Source organism: Eriocheir sinensis, unplaced genomic scaffold (genome assembly GCF_024679095.1).
Source record: "Eriocheir sinensis breed Jianghai 21 unplaced genomic scaffold, ASM2467909v1 Scaffold1057, whole genome shotgun sequence".
NCBI lineage: Eukaryota > Metazoa > Arthropoda > Malacostraca > Decapoda > Varunidae > Eriocheir > Eriocheir sinensis.
The window spans coordinates 93,260-114,944 of NW_026110360.1; the positions used below are offsets into that span (position 1 = coordinate 93,260).

General features: G+C 42.1%; 1 protein-coding gene across 1 annotated transcript; it reads left to right on the forward strand.

Moving 5' to 3' along the window:
• Nucleotides 1-17,178: 17,178 nt before the first annotated feature.
• Nucleotides 17,179-20,323, forward strand: LOC126989112 (uncharacterized; the record flags this gene model as incomplete). Its single annotated transcript, XM_050847686.1, has 4 exons — nucleotides 17,179-17,503; nucleotides 18,009-18,201; nucleotides 19,433-19,655; nucleotides 20,113-20,323. Coding segments are annotated over exons 2-4 (621 nt in total), but the record flags the coding sequence as incomplete, so codon positions are not given.
• Between the last annotated feature and the right edge of the window lie 1,362 nt (nucleotides 20,324-21,685).

Consider the following 21,685-nt stretch of genomic DNA (forward strand, 5'->3'; position numbering starts at 1 on the left):
CTCGAACGCCTGGCATCACAACACGGATCAAACAACAGATATAACATGGAACCTCTTCACATACGCAGACAAGCACACAGACTTACACTTATGTACAAGATCACAAACACTCACATTGACATTGACCCACAAACATACCTACACAACGTAAACAGTCAACGTACTCGTAACACACACATCCATAAATACCAAACATATCACACTAACACTGACGCATACAAGCACTCATACTTTCCACGCACCATACATGACTGGAACAGCCTCCCTCAACAGATTTTAGACTGCGGTACAATACTCATTCAGAAAACAAATATACACTCACTTGTCACCACAACACACTAACACTAACAATTACACTTGATTCACTTCCCTCACCTGCACACTCGGCTCCCCCGTCCCCCCAACAGCCAACACAAATATGCGTGTTATGCACCTATACAGTGCCCTGCGCATCATTAATCCAGATCCAGATCCAAATAAAAGGTGTTCATAAGGACGTAATATATTGGTGGTTGGGGGGTGGCAAAGGGGGCTATAGCCTCTCAATGTTATATATATCGGCCTCAAAATGCCCCCAAAAGTGCTCTTACGGGTCTTTTGGTTACTGTCCATGGTCCCAACAGACATATTCCCAAACACGTCAGTACCCAACAATTGGTCCACCCGTCATATATAGGCTCGCTTTCATCTCAAGGCATACAACTTTGAGTATAAATATAATTTCTCTCTCTCTCTCTCTCTCTCTCTCTCTCTCTCTCTCTCTCTCTCTCTCTCTCTCGCTTACCTGCACACACACACACACACACACACACACACACACACACACACACACCGCTGCCAGTCTATCATAATTATTTCCCTTCTTAATGATATTACTATTATTATAATTACTGTTACTATTATTATTACTATGAAAATGGGGAATGAGAAGGGTGAGAGAGGAAGAGGGAATAGGAGGAGGAAGAGAAGGAAAGAGGAGGAAGGGGAGGAAAGTGTGTGTGGAGGAAGAAGTGTGGGGGGGGAGACGAGGAGAGGAGGAATGGTAGTTGGAAGAAGAGGAGGAGGAGGAAAAGCAGGAGGAGGAGGAGGGTGCAAGTGGACGGCCGAATGCTTGTAATAAGTTAGGGGAGAGGAGGACGAGGAGGAGGAGGAGGTGGGAGAGCTAGACAAAGAGGTGATTAATCACACACACACACACACACACACACTTAGAAATAGATACATGTACACATAATCACATAGACACTCAGATTACACTTAGGATAAAATAGGCATAGGGAAGGGAGGGAGGAGGGGAAGAGAAGTAGGGAAGGGGAGGGAGAGGAAAGAAGAACGGTAAGGTAGGAAGGGAGGGAGGAGGGGAAGAGAAGTAGGGAAGGGGAAGGAGAGGAAGGAAGGTAAGGGAGGGGAAGGAGGGAGCGCCAGTCTACCTCTTGTCACCTGTAATTTAAGCTTGGTAACCAGGAGATGAAGACACTAACAGGGGTAATGATTACACTATAGCAAGGTAATTACGGACTCCGCTGAGCCTATATCTACAGAGTACATCGCTCCCAAGCCATCATTAGGCTTAAGGAGAGTGTTTTTAAAGCTAGGCTTAAGGAGAGTGTTTTTAAAGCTAAGTAACCATAAGTAAACGTTAACAAAAGTAATTATTCGGCTATGGCAAGGTAATTAGCCCAATCTCAGCCCCCAAGCTTAGTAACTAATCCTAATCAGCTGTAAAGTCAGTTTGGTGAGGCCCGCTAGAGGAGTTTCTTGGACCGTAGCGCTTCCATATCTTATTAAATGTATAGAGAATATTTGACCTGACACTATGATTGTTCCTTAGACCATGGCGCTTCCATATCTTATTAAATGTATAGAGAATATTTGATTTGATACAATGATTATTCCTAAAACCGTGGCGCTTCCATATCTTATTAAATGTATAGAGAATATTTGATTTGATACAATGATTATTCCTAAAACCGTGGCGCTTCCATATCTTATTAAATGTATAGAGAATATTTGATTTGATACAATGATTATTCCTAAAACCGTGGCGCTTCCATATCTTATTTAATGTATATAGAATATTTGATTTGATCCTATGAAAGACACGATAAGAAAACACTTAAGAAACACGTATAAAAACCGCTCACAAACACTAACAACACGTACAAACACCTATATTCACCTTGACAATCACATAAGGGCCTAACCACGTCTTGCGGCACCCCCCAAAAATCACTATACTAAGATTAACAAGATGACAAACACTGACAAACACGTCCAAACACCGCTCACAAACACTAAAACACACGTACGTACAACCACCGCTATTCACCTGGTAAGTCCTTGGCAATCACTTCGGGTCCATCTTCACGTCCTGCAACACACCAACAGAATGACTGATATTGTGGAGTGACTTTTTCCCTTTTCTCTCCCCCTCCCTCTCCCACTCTTCCCCTCGCCTTCTCTCCTTCCTCCCTCCTCCTCTCTCCAGCCACCTGTTACCTCCACTTTCCTCCCTCCCTCCATTTCCTCATTGTTCCTACCTCCTTTTCTCCTTCCCATCTCTCCTTCCCTCCTCCTCTCTACAACACCTGTGTCTACTTGTTCGTTTCTGTCTCTCCCTCAACGGAAAATGACAAAAGAAAGGAGGAAAAGAATGAGAATGAAGAGGAAGAGGAGGAAGAGGAAGAGGAGGAGGAAATAAGAAAAAAAAAAAAAGAGAAGAAATGAGAGGAAATTAGAAAGGATGAACGGAGAAAAGGAGGAGAAAGAGGTGGAGGAGGAGGAGGAGGAGGAGGAGGAAGCGACATTATTACTGTCAGATAAAACAATTACCTTACGTCATGGCAAATAATTATCCTTCTGGCTTTATATATATATATATATATATATATATATATATATATATATATATATATATATATATATATATATATATATATATATATATATATATATATATATATATATATATATATAATAAGTTTATGGATTTCTGCATTTATGTATGTAGGTATGCACATATATCTCTTTTTCTGACTTGCACTTCATCTATTAATATGAACTTCAACTTTTTTATTTGAACTTCAACTATTTTAATTTCATATTCAACTTTTCTAATTGGAATTTCAACTTTTTAAAAAAGAAATTCAACTTTTTAAATACGAATTTCAACTTTTTTTTTTATATGAAATTCAGCTTTTTTAATTTGAAATTCAACTTTTCTAGTTTGAATTTAATTTTTTTTTATATGAACCTCAACTTTTTTAGTTTGAAATTAAACTTTCTAAATTTGAAATTCAACTTTTTTGAATTGATATTCAACTTTTTGAATTTGAAATTCAGCTTTATTGATCTGAGGGTGAAAAGGTGTAGATAGTTCGACGTACCGGCCCCTGAGATGTGTTTCACCATTCTTTACTGATAAATTTCCTTCTTTAACCCTATCTCGTGCTTTAGTCCACGAGTCATCCACTTAGGGTCATTTTTTTTTTTAAGTGTTTGTTGTGGTATATGCTGTCTTTGCCCCTCTACTATTACTCTAACTAAATTATTGTAAGACATTTCTACCTGGTTCTCCTGGCTCTCCAATCCGTAGTTCTGGTCCTCATGAATCCCTAAATTATCCCAGTTTACCCCTTCAAGATGTCTTCGAAGCCTCTCGTAATTTGCTCTTCTAAAATCTGGCACTAACACTGGGTTTGGTTCGCGGATTACCGCCCAGTCTAAGCTAAAACGAACCGTTCTGTGGTCACTATTTCCTAACTCTACGCCCACCTCCAACTCACGTAGCAAGTTCCCGTTATTAGTTAGGATTAAGTCTAATATGTTATCTCCTCTGGTAGGCTCAGTAACTACCTGCTTAACGAAAATATCTTGAATTACTTCAAGAAAATCCTCGGCTTTCAGGTCACCCACTAGGTCTTCCCAGTCTATATTCCTATAATTAAAATCCCCCATTACGCAGACATTTATACTCCTACTCGCCCTACCAGTAACCTGTAGTAATATATTCGTGTCCTGCCTGTTAAGGTTGGGTGGCCTGTACAGAACTCCAAGAGTTAGTTTTTCTTTTCCTTTGTAAACGTTCACCCAAACTGATTATGAATCCATGCTAGTTTGTACTGAATTGTTAAATAAACATTTAAGTGAGTCTTTAACATATAGCGCAACACCACCTCCCTTTCTGCCCCTTCTGTCTTTGAGAAGCATCTGATAACCCGTTTTTTCAAATTCCGATTTAAAATTTCTATTGGCAGTGTCTATCCATGTCTCAGTGATCGCTACTATGTCAAAATTTTCTGAGCAAGCTTCACCCCTTAGTAAGTCTATTTTGTTTCTGAGGCTCCTGCTGTTAGTATAGAAGATTCTTACCCCGCCCTCTGTTACTCCCCTATAATTACTTTTAAGCTGCCTGGTTATATTATGAGCTAGATGTCCTCTCTCATTACTCCTCCCATTGCTCCCATTATATATATATATATATATATATATATATATATATATATATATATATATATATATATATATATATTATTTATATATATATATATATATATATATATATATATATATATATATATATATATATATATATATATATATATATATATATATATATATTTAGATAGATAGATAGATAGGCAGCTCACAAAAGGTTCCAGAGCCTTCGAACTCCCACTAACTTTGATCTATACATTTCAGCCCGAAATCGTGCCAAATCTATTCTCCGACTTACCAAAACTTCTTTCATAAACAGAAAATGTCAACACCTTGCTTCTAATTCTTCCCGTGACTTCTGGCATCTAGCCAAAAATATCTCCTCCAATTTCACTTCTTCCTCGCTCCTTCCTCTCCTTAACCCTGACGGCAGCACTGCCGTTTCATTTGTGTCTAAGGCTGAGCTCTTCGCTCAAACTTTCTGTAAGAACTCCACCTTGGACGATTCTGGGCATATTTCTTCTATATATCCCCCCTCTGATTCCTTTATACCTGTTATTAAGATTCTTCCTAATGATGTTTTCTATGCTTTCTCTGGCCTCAACTCTCAGAAGGCTTATGGACCTGATGGAGTGCCTCCTATTGTCCTCAAAAACTGTGCTTCTGTGCTGACACCCTGCCTGGTCAAACTCTTTCGTCTCTGCCTATCAATATCTATCTTTCCTTCCTGCTGGAATTATGCCTTTGTACAGCCTGTGCCTAAGAAGAGTGACAGCTCCAATTCCTCAAACTACCGCCCAATAGCCTTACTTTCCTGTCTATCTAAAGCTTTTGAATCAATCCTTAACCGGAAGATTTAAAAGCACCTTTCCACTTATAATCTTCTATCTTATCGCCAGTATGGATTCCGCAAGGGGCGTTCTACTGGCGATCTTCTTGCTCTCTTAACTGACTCTTGGTCATCCTCTCTTAGCAGTTTCGGTGAAACTTTCTCTGTTGCGCTAGACATATCGAAAGCACTCGATAGAGTCTTGCACCAGTCTTTGCTTTCTAAACTGCCCTCTTTCGGATTATATCCCTCTCTCTGTTCCTTTATCTCCAGTTTCCTTTCCGGCCGTTCTATCTCTGCGGTCGTAGACGGTCACAGATCTTCCCCTAAACCTATGAACAGTGGCGTTCCACAGGGCTCTGTCCTATCACCCACTCTCTTCCTGTTATTCATCAATGATCTTCTTTCCATAACAAACTGTCCTGTCCACTCGTACGCAGACGACTCCACTCTGCATTATTCAACTTCTTTCAATAGAAGACCATCACAACAGGAAGTATACGACTCCAGACTGGAGGCTGCAGAACGCTCAACCTCAGACCTTGCTATCATTTCCGACTGGGGCAGAAGGAACCTTGTGTCCTTCAATGCCTCAAAAACTCAATTTCTCCACCTATCAACTCGACACAATCTTCCAAACACCTATCCCCTATTCTTCGACAACACTCACCTGTCACCTTCTTCAACACTAAACATCCTCTGTCTGTTCAATTGAACAGACTGGTTGAATATGTTAGTGAGTGGCTGAAGTATTTGTTGTTTAAGCTCTTTTAATAACCGTGGTGACAAACCATCAGGTCCTGTTGACTTGTTCGTGTCGAGTTTGTCCAAATACTTTTTTACTTCTTGGTCGCATATTGTGTCAATTTCCAGGGTCGTGATCTCACTCGGCGGGGCAGGGCTCTCGGGAATGGTTTCGATGTCCTCGACTATGAATACGAATGCGAAGCTACTGTTGAGGATTCTGGCCATCTGTTTACTGTCCTGAGTTACAGATCCAGTCTCGTCTGTCAGGGGACCAATATTGAATTTTACTTTTTTTTTCGATTTGATGTATGTGAAGAATTTTTTTGAGTTTGTCTTGATGTCACGCGATATTTGTTTTTCGTAGTTGCGTTTACTACTCCGAATAAGGGTGCGACAAGCTCTGAGGCTGTTTTGGTACTGTGTACGGGCTTCGGCTGTGTCATTTTCTTTCATTAGGTTATAATTCCTTCTTTTTTTTTAATTTTGCCGCCCTTTTTTTTTCTCTGTTCATCCACGGTGGATCCACGGTACCATTTGCTCGCCTGGGTTTCGTAGGCACTGTAGCCTTCTCTACCTGCAAAAGCTTATCTTTAAAGTTGTTCCACACGTTGTCGATTGTATTGTCGGTTAGGTGAAGTTGGTCCCAGGTTGCAGAAGGAAGCAGCTCCCGGGCTAGGTTGAAATTTGCTTTTTTGTAGTCTGGTATCACTGACGGATTGTCTACGAGTTTGTGACTTATGTTGACATTGAAACGGATTAAGTGGTAATCGCAACCATTATTTTTTTCACCAACTTCACAGTCGCGAATGAGGTCGGGGTCGCTTACTAATATCAGATCCAGCAGATTGTTTTCTCTTGTCGGTTGAGTTACAACTTGAGTGAGGAACGAATCCTCCACCATTTCTATAAGCCTGTTACCCTCTTGATCTCCAGTCATCAGTCCCCAGTCAATGTTAGGGCAATTAAAGTCCCTAATTATTATTGCTTCTTTGCTTTGTGTTAAGGAGTGAAGCTCTTTTTACAGGGCAGTGTCGTCGGCTGCCTGTTGTTTTGGAGGCCTGTATACGGTCGCAAGTGTTAGTTTCTTATTATTCGCGGTTATTCCCACATAGACGGAGTCGTAACTCTCTGCGTCCTGTTTGTCTATTTTTATGGCAGGGAGCGTACTTTTTACGTAGCAAATTACTCCTCCTCCTTTCTTTTGCATTCGATTGTTTTGGAAGCTTTCGTACCCGGGAAATGACAGTTCAGATACTAGATGTGCAGAATTGGCCCAAGTCTCTGTGATGGCTACCACATCTGGTTTCTCTGTTGCAATATACGCCCTAACTTCGTCCTTTTTGGGTAATAGACTTTTTTTTTTTTTTTTTACAGCAAAGGAGGCAGCTCAAGGGCACAAAAAAACAATAAAAAAAGCCCGTTAATCGCTGCTCCCATAAAAGAATCAGAAGAGGCGGCCAAAAGCAAGGTTAAACTCGGGAGGAGAGGTGTCCTGATACCCTCCTCTTGAAAGAGTTCAAGTCGTAGGCAGGAGGAAATACAGATGAAGGAAGATTGTTCCAGAGTTTACCAGCGTGATGGATGAAAGAGTGAAGATGCTGGTTAACTCTTGCATAAGGGGTTTAGACAGTATAGGGATGAGCATGAGTAGAAAGTCGTGTGCAGCGGGGCCGCGGGAGGGGGGGAGGCATGCAGTTAGCAAGTTCAGAAGAGCAGTCAGCGTGGAAATATCGATAGAAGACAGAAAGAGAGGCAACATCGCGGCGGAATTTAAGAGGTAGAAGACTATCAGTAAGAGGAGGAGAGCTGATGAGACGGAGAGCCTTAGCCTCCACTCTGTCCAGAAGAGCTGTGTGGGTGGAGCCCCCCCACACGTGCATACTCCATACGAGGGCGGACAAGGCCCCTTTATATGGATAGCAACTGCGCGGGGGAGAAGAACTGGCGGAGACGATACAGAAAGCCCAACCTCGAAGAAGCTGATTTAGCGAGGGAGGAGATATGAAGTTTCCAGTTGAGATTTTGAGTTAAGGATAGACCGAGGATGTTTAGTGTTGAAGAAGGAGACAGCTGAGTGTTGTTGAAGAATAGGGGATAGGTGTTTGGAAGATTGTGTCGAGTTGATAGGTGGAGAAATTGAGTTTTTGAGGCATTGAAGGACACAAGGTTCCTTCTGCCCCAATCGGAAATGATAGCAAGGTCTGAGGTTAAGCGTTCTGCAGCCTCCAGCCTGGAGTTGTGTACTTCTTGTTGAGAGGGTCTTCTATTGAAAGAAGCTGAATAATGCAGAGTGGAGTCGTCGGCGTATGAGTGGACAGGACAGTTTGTTATGGAAAGAAGATCATTGATGAATAACAGGAAGAGAGTGGGTGATAGGACAGAGCCCTGTGGAACGCCACTGTTGATAGGTTTAGGGGAAGAGCAGTGACCGTCTACCACCGCAGAGATAGAACGGCCGGAAAGGAAACTGGAGATAAAGGAACAGAGAGAGGGATAGAATCCGAAAGAGGGCAGTTTAGAATGCAAAGATTTGTGCCAGACTCTATCGAAGGCTTTCGATATGTCTAGCGCAACAGAGAAAGTTTCAACGAAACGGCTAAGAGAGGATGACCAAGAGTCAGTTAAGAGAGCAAGAAGATCGCCAGTAGAACGCCCATTGCGGAACCCATACTGGCGATCAGATAGAAGGTTAGAAGTATAAAGGTGCTTATGAATCTTCTGGTTAAGGATTGATTCAAAAGCTTTAGATAGACATGAAAGTTAAGGTATTGGGCGGTAGTTTGAGGGATTGGAGCGGTCACCCTTCTTAGGCACAGGCTGTACAAAGGCATACTTCCAGCAGGAAGGAAAGATATATGTTGATAGGGAGAGACGAAAGAGTTTGACCAGGCAGGGTGTCAGCACAGAAGCACAGTTTTTAAGGACAATAGGAGGCACTCCATCAGGTCCATAAGCCTTCTCAGAGTTGAGGCCAGAGAGGGCATAGAAAACATCATTATGAAGCATCTTAATAACAGGCATAAAGGAGTCAGAGGGGGGATGAGTAGGAGGAATATGCCCAGAATCGTCCAAGGTGGAGTTCATACAGAAAGTTTGAGCGAAGAGTTCAGCCTTAGAGACAGATGAGACGGCAGTGCTGCCGTCAGGGTTAAGGAGAGGAGGAAAAGAGGAAGAAGTGAAATTGGAGGAGATATTTTTGGCTAGATGCCAGAAGTCACGGAAAGAATTAGAAGAAGCAAAGTGTTGACATTTTTTATTTATAAAAGAAGTTTTGGTAAGTCGGAGAATAGATTTGGCACGATTCCGGGCTGAAATGTATAGATCAAAGTTAATGTGAGTTCGAAGGCTCTGGAACCTTTTGTGAGCTGCCTCTATCTTTAATAGCACGAGAATAAGTATGATTAAACCAAGGCTTTTTAGCATGAGGAGTAGAGAAAGTACGTGGAATGTATGCCTCCATTCCAGAGACAATCACCTTTGTTATGCGCAGAGCACACACAGAGGGGTCTCTCTCCTGGAAGCAGTAATCATTCCATGGGAAATCGGAAAAGCACATCCTCAGGTCGTCCCACCGAACTGAAGCAAAATGCCAGAAGCATCGCCTCCTCGGCGGGTCCAGAGGATGTCCAGGAGCGATAGGACAGGATACAGAAATAAGGTTATGATCGGAGGAGCCCAACGGAGATAACAGTTTGACAGAGTAAGCAGAAGGATAGAGGTAAGGAAGAGGTCTAGAATTTTGGGCCTGTCTCCAAGACGGTCGGGAATACGAGTAGGGTGCTGAACCAACTGCTCTAGGTCGTGGAGGAAAGTTGTAGGCTTGTTCACCAGGCTGGTCAGTGAAAGAGGATGGAAGCTAAAGCTGGTGGTGAACATTGAAATCTCCCAAGATGGAGATTTCAGCGAAGGGAGAGTGGGTCAAGATGCGCTCCACTTTAGAGTTCAAATAGTCAAAGAGTTTTACATAGTTAGTAGAGTTAGGTGTGAGATAAACAGCACAGATGTATTTAGTAATAGAATGACAGTGAAGTCTTAGCCAGATGGTGGAAAATTCAGAAGAGTCAAGGTCGTGGGCACGAGAGCAAGTGATGTCGTTGCGCACGTAGGCGCAACATCCAGCTTTGGATTGAAATTTAGGATAGAGATAGTAGGAGGGAACAGAGTACAGGTTGCTGTCAGTAGCCTCAGAACCTGTGTTTCGGTGAGGAAGAGAAGGTGAGATTTAGAGGAGGAGAGATGGTGTTCCACAGAATGAAAATTAGAACGGAGACCGCGAATATTGCAGAAATTGATAAGGAGGAGGTTCGAGGAGTTATCAGGACACCTCTCAAGTCGGCAGCCAGAAGGGGAGTCCTCCTGGGAATTTATGGTCCCCCAGGCGGGGACCTGAGGCAGTTATTTTTTCGCCATGTTGAATTTTGAATTTTGGGAAAAGGTGTGTGTGTTGTGAATGTAGTGTGGTGTAGAAAGAGAGAGGAACTGTCTTTAGAGAGCATACTGAACTGCTCTCTGGTGTTGATGAGACAAAAGGAAACGGTTAGTGAGGACATGGAAGGGTCTTTGAAGGGCTTCAGCACCTCCTCGCTTCCCATATATCCTCACCGGGAGTAGCTCACGCCCGTTCGGTAGGTGTCTTCCTACCTACTCCTACTACTGCGTGCATTTGTGTACAAAATGGAAATGTGGCTCCTGGTTTTGCCGCGTCGTGTTGAATGAGTTCGCTTGTCAGGGGCGTCGTTGGTTGCACAGTTTCTTGCAAGCCGCATCGACGCTAAGGTTCGGCTGATCAAGGGTTGCCTTGGCCTTGCCCTCACCTGCAGTTTTTTTAATAGCTTTTCGAGAAGCTTTCAACTGTCTCGTTCAGGAGCCTTCCAAGCCGGGCCGAACAAACCTCGTTCAGGTGGAGTCCGTCCTCCGAAAACAAATCTGGGCGCTGATTGAAGTGATGCCACGCATTCGTGAACGCTACGCCTTCATCGTTACATAACTGCTTTAGACTAGTGTTGACGCCGTACGCTTTACTGTTAAATCCGGCGAACGTATTGACTCGGTAGAATCCCAGAGACGATGATGTGAGGGGACTTGGTCTTGTATTTCCGAATGACTTGACGGTATTTTGCTAACAGGTCCTGAGATTGGGTTGACTGAAGGTCGTTGGTTCCCGCATGGATCAGATACACTGTGTCCTCCTTCGCATTTATTGAAACTGCATCGACCGCTGATTCAATAATAATAGTTTAGTCAGACTCCACTTGGAATATGCGGTACAGTTTTGGTCGCCTCACCATGCAAAGGACATTGCTAAATTAGAAAGTGTTCAGCGTCGGACAACAAAAATGATCTCTTCCTTGCGCAACAAATCCTACGAAGAAAGGCTTTCCACCCTTAACATGTTCTTACTTGAGAAACGTCGCCTCCGAGGAAAATTGATCGAATGTTTTAAAATACTTAATGGTTTCACGAATGTAGACAGAATAAAATTGTTTATGATCGATGACACTTTGCGAACGAGGAACAATGGCATAAAACTCAAATGTAGACAAGTAAATTCAGACTGCACCAAATTTTTCTTCACCAACGTTGTAGTGCGAAAATGGAATAAGCTCCCACCGTCAGTGGTCCAGTGTAACACGATTGACTCCTTTGAAAACAAGCTCGACCGTCACTTCCTTGAACTTAATATTAACTAAAGTAGAAAAGCAACATTTTGGAGCCATCTGATTAGTGTAGATTCACTTAGGTTTAAGGACAGACCACCTAGTCTGGACCATGGGGTCTGTGTGGTCTGATTTTCTATGTAAATCTATGTAAAAAATCTCTCTCTCTCTCTCTCTCTCTCTCTCTCTCTCTCTCTCTCTCTCTCTCTCTCTCTCTCTCTCTCTCTCGTTATGGGGTTGCAGGTACTTTCAAGGGTAGTTTTTTTTCAACCTAGCTTGTGATAGTTTGGCAAGGCAATTTAGGCAATTTAGCATTAGTTAGACCTCATCTTGACTATGCGGTTCAGCTCTGGTCACCTTACTATACTAGAATGGATATCAAAATGTTAGAATCGGTGCAGAGAAGGATGACTAAGATGATTCAGGGGTTGAGAAACTTGCCATACGAGGAAAGACTCAAACAGTTAAACTTGAATTCTCTGGAAAGACGAAAGGTGCGTGGAGACATGAACGAGGTTTATAAATAGATGAAGGGCTTTAATAAGGGGGATCTTCATAAGGTTTTGTTTGTAAGAGAGCCGAGTAGGACACGAAGTAATGGGTTTAAACCGGATAGATTCAGATTCAACAGGGACATAGGCAAAAATTGGTTTACTAACAGAGTGGTGGATGAGTGGAATAGGCTTAGCAGTCACGTGGTGAGTGCCAATACAATTGTCACATTCAAAAATAGATTAGATAAATTAATGGACAGCGATATTAGGTGGGGTTAGATACACCGGAGCTTAGGTTCAAAGGAGCTGCCTCGTATAGGCCTACCGGCCTCTTGCAGACCCCTACGTACTTATGTTCTTATGTTCAAGCCTTAGGAAATAGTACTGTTTGTTAAGAACATACCCACATTAGACAAGGCTATCGTAGATGTTGTTGAGGCATTTCCATGGGTAGTTTTACGAGCTTAATAGTAGTTTGACCTCTGCACCGTGGACATGAAAAAAACACCAATGAGAACCCGACTAACTTAATTTGTGGCCTTTGAAAATTGTTGTTTTTGGAGCCGAAAGTGTCTGAGAACCAAACCTTACCACCACACATAAGATAAGACTTTCGTAGAGGTTGTATAAGCACTTCCATGGGTAGTGTTATGAGCATAGTGATAGTCTGACCACCCTTATGCATCGTGATCGTGAAAGAGCACTCACCACAGCCCGACTAACCTCCCTTTGTGAACTTTGGAAAGAGGAAACACTTGTTGTCACCAATTAAACACACCATTTTCTTTCTCGTTTCCTTCGCCCTCATTTCTTCATTCTGCCCTGTAACTCACCTTGTCCTCTTTCTCCTCTTCCACTCTCATAACACATATATATATATATATATATATATATATATATATATATATATATATATATATATATATATATATATATATATATATATATATATATATATATATATATATATATATATATATATATATATATATATATATATATATATATATATATATATATATATATATATATATATATATATATATATATATATATATATATATATATATATATATATATACACATATATATGTAAGTAATCACTCCTATTATTATAAACATTAACATATTAAAACTGCATCACCATAGAGCCATTATTGTAAATATTAGCGCATATGAACTTCTGTAAATAATCAATCACCGTATGTAAAAACGTGTATATTCTCGAGAATAAATTTGCTTATAAATGGAGTCACCACCGGGTTATCAGTCGTATCTCTGAACCTACACAGACGGCCTTAACGAATCACACGGCGCTATACCAGCTATAACGTAGCTGTCTAGAAAACACACAAACAGAAATGTTTGGCTTTCTCAGTAGCGGCCTAAGCTGCCGCTACACATTCATTCAAAAGGAGAGTACCGAGACACCTCTGCACCTGAAATTGATCTTGTTTTTTACCTTTTATTCGCTCTTCTTTATTTTTTGTACGAAGCAAAATATAGAGGGCTTTTTTATTTTGTTGTTGCTGTTCGTGTTTTTGCCCTTGAATTGCCTCCTCTGCTGTAAAAAAATTAAAATTAAAAGGGAATATATTGTTGTGAGACCCGAATGCGTCTCAGAATACGGGGCATACTAGATGTGATTACTGATTAGTTCTGACAGTTTAGCTTTTAAGGAGGGCGAGATTGGACGTGTGGCAGTGCAGCACCCGAGGCCGTGGCGTGAGGAGGAAGCGGATAGCTGCTGCGTCTCATAAGTGGTGCCGAGAAGACAGTGCGTTTGTGTTAGTGTGTGTGTGTGTGTGTGTGTTTGTGTGTCAGGTGTTTACGCCGACGTGGAAAACATGGTAAGAGGAACTTGTACACACACACACACACACACACACACACACACACACACACACACACACACACACACACACACACACATAAAATAAAATTGAAGGAAAAGCTGGACAAATATAGTGGGAGACAGGACTGACCGAGCTTGAGTTCAGGTCCTGTATACTACAAATAGGTAAACACACACACACACACACACACACACACACACACACACACACACACACACACACACACACACATTGTTTTTTTTCTTTTTTTTATGTATTTTACGATCTTTCTTTTTATTTTTGAAGTTTCGCATATCTTATCTTCTTATCAAATATTTTTTTCCGCTCTTGCAACATTGATCTATACTTTGACCTTCTGTTGTTGTCGTTTTTTTTTCTGAGTGAAGCGAAGAACTGATGGAGAATATGAAAAAGGCACATGTACTCTCTCTCTCTCTCTCTCTCTCTCTCTCTCTCTCTCTCTCTCTCTCTCTCTCTCTCTCTCTCTCTCTCTGGATATATATATATATATATATATATATATATATATATATATATATATATATATATTTCTCTCTACCAACCTCTACCTATCTCTTATCTCTATTACCTCTATCTATCTTTCTATCTTTCGCTCACCACGACTGGTGGGTAAGAAGATCCTGCCCTCTCTACCTCTCTGTCTATATTTATCAAGCTCTCTATCAATCTATTTATATATAACTCTCTATCTACTTTTTTTATCGATTTCTCTATCAGTCTAACTTTCTCTCGCCCCGGCAGGAGGAAGAGCAGATCCTGCTCTCTCTACCTCTCTCGCTCAAGCTCTCTCTATCTATCCCTATCTACATCTATCTAACTCTTTATCGATCTATCTATCCATCTCTCTCTCGCTCATACAGGAGGAAGAGAAGGTCCTGCCCGTCATCGACCTGAGCCTGGCCAAGGGTCACACGCGGGCCGGCCTGGTGAAGGAGCTGCACGAGGCGCTCAACGCCGTGGGCTTCATCTACCTCAAGAACGTGGACGGCTACGACGAGGAGGCGCTGCTGCGACACTCCAAGTGGTTCTTCAGGTGTCGAGGCGGGGGGTTGTGTCTGTGTGGGTCTCCTTCTTTTTCTTCTTCTTCTTCTTTATCTTCCTTACGAGCATATTATTTATCCTATTTTCTCCCCTGTACCTTAATTCTGTTTTTTTTCTCTTCCTCCTTTCCACTTTTTCTCCTTTCGTTTGTCCTTTCCTTTCCTTCCCTCGCCCTTCATCCTCTCTTTTCTTTCCCGTTCCTTTCATCCCAGCATCATCATCTTCTTCTTCCTCTTCTTCTTCTTCTTTTTCTTCTTCTTCTTTTTCTTTTTCTCTTTCTTCTTCTTCTTCTTCTTCTCCTTCTTCTTCTTCTTCCTCTTCTTCTTCTTCGTGGTTCCCTATCTGTCTTCGTCTTCTTTTTCGTCGTTTTTCATGCGTGGGTCTATTTTTGTTTTCGTCTTCTTTGTCCTCCTTCGTGTGGGTCTCCGCGTCTCTTCGTATTTGTATTTCTTTGTCCCTAATCCATGTTTATCGTTCTGGGTCTCCGTTCCTTTGTATTCGTCGCTATTCCGTGTCTTTATCGTTGTCCCTGCTTCTCCACTTGACTCTGTGGATCTTTATTTGAGACTACCCGTTGAAATGCCCGCAACTCCTACGAAAGCTTTGTCAAATGTGTGTGGTCTTGGACATCGAAGTGTTTGAGATCGGTGGGTCTGTTCACGCGTCTCGGAATCAACGTTACCCGATTGTCGTACTCAGTCTCTCATATTCCCCGATTTCAACCACAAAAGCTGCCTCATGTGCCCCAATAACTGGCTTTTTGTGTTGTTATCGTTGAAAAGGTTAATTATTCTTGTTTCCTGGTGATATTTAAAGGGTGAGAAGCCGGGATACGTGATGCTCCGAGTACGATAATGTGGCAACGGTGGTCTCGGTTTCTGTCCGTCTCTTCCTCTCAAGTTAATATCTACTTGTTCCGTCTCGCATCTAGCTGCACCATGTCCCTTATCTATCCATCCACTGCCTCTTCTCTTCCTCTCTTTTCCCCTGTCTCTTCTATAACCATCTCTTCTCCACTCCTCCCTCCGCCAGCCTGCCGATGGAGCAGAGGATGGCCATCTCCAAGAAGTCTTTCAACCCTAAGTGCAGCAGCGAGTACCGCGGATACTTTCCTGTCATCCCCGGCGCCGTGTCCCACAAGGAAGGTGAGGACTGAGGGATGACTGGGGGACTTAGAGGACTTGACAGAATGAGGGATGACTTGGGAGTTTGGCACAGAACTTGAAGACCTGCTAGAGCGTGGTGAATGACTCGATAAATTATTAAAACTTGATGACTGACAGAATTTGAGGATTTATGAAAACTTGAGAACTTACTAGAACATGAAGGATGACTTTGGGAATTTGGCACAGAACTTGAAGACCTGCTAGAATGTGAGGAATGACTCGATAAATTGTTTGAACTTGATGACTGATAGAATTTGAGGAGTTATAAGAACTTGAGGGCTTTAAGAACTTGAAAACTCACTAAAACTTGAGGGATTACTTCTGAACTTGGCATAAAACTTGAGAACGATAGAACGTGAGGGATGACTTCGAAACTTGGCATAGACCTTGAGGATATATAAGAACTTGATGTCTTATAGAGAAAGAAGGGAGATCAAGTGCTGGTCTGGAGTAACTTTCGGAGTAATTTCATCTGTTACTTCTTCTTTGTGGTTTGTCGATCTCGTTGTTGCATTGCGTGTCGACCGAACTGATCAGTGAGATCATCTGTTTGTTCCGATGGCTGTTATGATACACGGTTACGAGTTCCCTTCTCGCGACCGTACAAGATAATGCTGTGACCTAACCAATCAGCAAGCTACTCTGGATTCGGTCTCTGTTTCTAGTTCCAGGTGCGTGACAAAATAAAAACGATTCTGAATGATAAGTGACGCAAATGACTCGAAGCTGTAATGAGGTACAATGACACGACATGCAGTAAGTACGTTATCAAGAGGGTTATACTCTCTTTATATAGAAACAAATTATGCACGTTGATAAATTTGAATAATATTGACGAAACACGACACGAACGAGAATATTCATCTGTCTGTCTGTCTGTCTGTAATCAGTCGATTGATCAGTGAGCTATCTACCCAGATGATGGTGGTGGTGGTGGTGGTGATAGTGGTGGTTATGAAGATAGTGAATTGAAGGTGAAACGAATGTAAGAATGGTGATGAGGAACTTAAATTCGCCTGCACCACCACCATCATCACCACCACCACTACCCAGCACCACCCCCACCACCACCATCACACACACCACCCCTACCACCACCACAACCACCGCGTCCTCTCCTTCCTAGCCTTCGAGATCGGGCCGAAGCAGGGGAAGCCGAAGGAGGGACTCATATCGCTGGAGGAGAAGTTCATCATCGAGGACAACCAATGGCCTCTAGAGTCTAGAGGAATCCGAGGAGGGCAGGAACTTCAGGGTAAGGGGATAGGATGTTAGATTCTCTTTTTCTTTTCTTTTTTCTATCTTTTTATATTTTTCTTTGTTTTTTTTTATTTACTTTATTTTTAATTGTTTGTTTTTCTTTCGTTTTTTCTCTCTTTCTGTCTTTCTTTTCCTTTCTTTCAACCTTTCAATTATTTTTTCAACCTTTCTGTTTTTCTTTCGTTCTTTCGTATATTTTTTTTTATCTTTTTTATATTTTTCTTTGTTTTTTGTGTGTGTTTTTTCTTTTTCTTTTTCTTCCTTTTTTTTCTTTTTATTTGTTTGTTTTTCTTTCGTTTTTCTCTCTTTTTGTCTTTCTTTTTCTTTCTTTCAATCTTTCAATCCTTTTACCAACCTCTCTTTTTTTCTTTCTTTCTTTCGTTCTGGCTATCTTTCCTTCCTTCTTCTTGCCTTTCTTTACTTATCTACTACTAATCAACACTATATTCATCTACATCTACCTCTCATCTTTACCATTCCTCCACCTCTCTTTCTGTCAGACATGGATGGAGGTCTACCACGAGAAGATGACCGAGGCTTCGCGGGAGCTGCTGAGCCTGATCGCGGAAGGTTACGGAGCACCCAGCGACTTCTACGCCGACATCTTCAGGGATCCGCATCTCTCCACGCTCCGGCTCATCCGCTACCCGGCCAGACCCAACCCGACATATGAAGCCCGTGACGGTGACGCGGGTAAGTGATGGTGTGTCTTGTAAGGTCATCATCTGTATCACCTTTTTAAGTTATCGCCATCTTTCATTGCCTTCTCTGAGTCTAAAAGCAAAAGTAACTGATATGGTCTATTCCCGGCCTCTTAAGACGCCTTTCTTCCAGGTAAATTGATGGTCTTGCTATGCGTTATCATCTTTATCACCTTCCACGTTATCGTCATTTTACATTGCCTTCTCTGAGTCTAAAAGGAGAAGTAACTGATATGTTCTATTCACGGCCTCTTCAAACGCCTTTCTTCCGGGTAAATTGATGGTCTTGCTATACGTTATTCTATCATCTTCTTTATCACCTTTCACGTTTTTGTCATCTTACTTTGCATTCTCTGGGTCTTCAAGCAAAAATAGCTGACATGTTCTAGTCTCGGCCTCTTCAAACGCCTTTCTTCCGGGTAAATTGATGGTCTTGCAATACGTTATCATCTTTATCACCTTTCACGTTATCGCCATCTTACATTGCATTCTCTGGGTCTAAAAGCAAATTGATATGTTCTATTCACAGCCTCTTCAAACGCCTTTCTTCCGGGTAAAGTGATGGTCTTGTAGTACGTTATCATATTCTTTATCACCTTTCACGTTATCGTCAGCTTACATTGCATTCTCTGGGTTTTCAAGCAATAGTAACTGATATGTTCTATTCACGGCCTCTTCAAACGCCTTTCTTCCGGGTAAATTGAAGGTCTTGCAATACGTTATCATCTTCATCACCTTTCAATTATCGCCATCTTACATTGCATTCTCTATGTCCTCAAGCAAAACTAGCTGACATATTCTTTTAACGTCTTCTTCAAACTCCTTTCTTCCGGGTAAATTGAAGGTCTTGCCACGTTATCATCTCCTTCCTCATCTCTTCTTAGTCTAAAAACAAGGAACTGAGAGATCGCAAAAATACCTGCTTGAGACACCTTTTCTCTTTCTTCCTCCCTCTCACAGTAATCCAAGCAGCCAAACAGACATATTAAGCCATGAGCAAAGATATTTTATCACTTTTTCTGAGCCTTAAAACAAAAGACCATCAAAACATTAAACACACCTTCTGCCATCTTTCTTCCTCCATCGTTATAGTGATACAGTCAGCGAGGCACCAAAGTTCCGTCATGCAGTAAGTTTTCGTCACCTATTCTATCTCTAAAACCAAAAGAAACACGCACTCGAACCACATCTCCTTTTCACACACTTTCCCTCCTCCCCTACAGTGATCCAGACGGCCGAACACCAGGACACCACGAAGGTCACGCTGCTGGCCACCTTTGCCGAGTACCCGGGGCTGCAGGTTCGCTGGTGGAAGGACGACTCCATCATCGACGTGACGCACAAACCCGGCCACCTCGTCATGAACATCGGCCAGCTGCTCTCCTACACCAGCGGCGGGGCTCTCAAGGCTACCAAACACCGCGTGATCGACTGCTGTGGTGATAGGTGAGCCTGGTGGTGGTGGCGGCGGTGGTAGGCTATGTTAGGTTGGACTAGGTTGGTTTGGTAAGGTTGTTGCTGTTGTTGGTGGTGGAATAGGTGTGTGTAGGTTGGATGGGTTAGGTTGGATAGGTAATTTTATTTGTTGTTGTTGTTGGAATAGTAGATAGGTTAGATTAGGTTAAGTTAAGTTGGATAGGTTAGGATGGATAGACTAGGCTAGATACGTAAGAATATGACCCTTTGAAAGATTTTGGAGGTCAGGGTTCGTGAAAGTATATGTGTGTTGGGTTTGGTAACACTGCACCACTAACCTAACCTAACCATCACCAACACAAACTCACCATTCCCACACAGCCTTTCCTTCCTCCTCCCCCAGGCACTATCTATTCTAAGCCTAAGAGCAAAATGAACTCAAACGGCAAACAACATCTCCAAACCTCTCTCACCTTTCCCTTGGCAGGCTGTCCGTCCCATTCTTCCTGGGGCCACGGTTCCACGCCAACGTGAACGTGGTCCTGCCAGGGTGCGAGCAGAGGGAGAGTCAGCCCAAGTACTACGGCCACTGGCTCTTGGAGGGGATCAGAAAGTGGGCCGAATACAAGGATCTCTGCAGGCGAATCGAAACACGGACCGCGAAGACACTGTATGAGGGAGAAGAAGATGAGGATGAAGTGATGATGTGGACGAAATAGATAGGAGGAAGGGGAAGAGGAGTAAGAGGATAAGCGATGATGATGTAAGGATAGGGACGATGCTGCAAGGAGGAAGAGGGGGATATTTGGTGATGGAGAGGATATAAGGAAAGAGAAGAAGAGGAAAAGTAAAAAGATAAGGTTTTAGTTCAATGAGAGGTAATAGCAGGGAGTAGATTCGAGAAAGAGGATGAGAAATTGTGAAGAGGGAAGAGGAAGAGCAGCAAGAGGAGGAGGAGGGGAATACTGTGTTAATAGAGATGATATGATACAATAAAGAGGAATTACATAAGTGTTGCGAGCAGAGGAGTAGGTGGAATTAGAAGCAATGTAAGAAGCGCATTCGATAAACAGGTAGAGAGCAGAGACAGGTGAATAAATATGAGGAAGAAGATAACAACAGAGAATATATAAGGAGAGAGACAGCAATGGAGGAAAAAAGAGGAAGGGAGTGTGACGGTAGAAGTGTGAGGTGAAATGTAAAAAAAAAACATTACCACCACCAATAATAATAATAATAATAATAATAATAATAATAATAATAATAATAATAATAAGAGTGTATTGTCATTCTTGAGCTAGGTATTTCCAGGTAAGCAATCAGATAAATAAGATTAAGATAAAGATGGTGAAATGACAGGTAAGAATGATGATGATGATGACGAAGATGAAACAGATGATTTTGATATCGTAACAAGTGGTGATGATGATGATGAAGTTTATGTAATTATTTTAACATGTGTGGGAAGATAAAAAAAAAATAAACTGTATAACTTTGAAGATAAAATGTGGGAGAAAAGAGTTACGTTGTGAGGAAGACTCTCTCTCTCTCTCTCTCTCTCTCTCTCTCTCTCTCTCTCTCTCTCTCTCTCTCTCTCTCTCTCTCAACCACTGCCTACTACTCTCTTGGAATCAATTATTTTCAATCCTGTTCCTTGCACTTATTCGAGCATTTTTGACATTCATTTTGTTCAAAGGGCGCACACACACACACACACACACACACACACACACACATTCCATTTGTCAAGCACTTGTCCATCAACGGGTTCTCCCATACACAAACATGACGTCACGATTATCTGGAATGCGCAACACCATCTGCCTCCTCCTCCTCCTCCTCCTCCTCCTCCTCCTCCTCCTAATCCATATACTCCTCCTCCTCCTCCCCCTCTCCCCTTCCTCCTTCGCCTCCATCTTTTCCTATTTCGCGTCCTCCTCCTTCTCCTCTTCCCCTCCTTCCCTCGGTACGAAATGAATGGCCAACAACTTTCTGCAGTAAGTAAAGAAAAGGATCTTGGTATCACTATTTCAAGCGATTTAAAGCCCGGTCAGCATTGT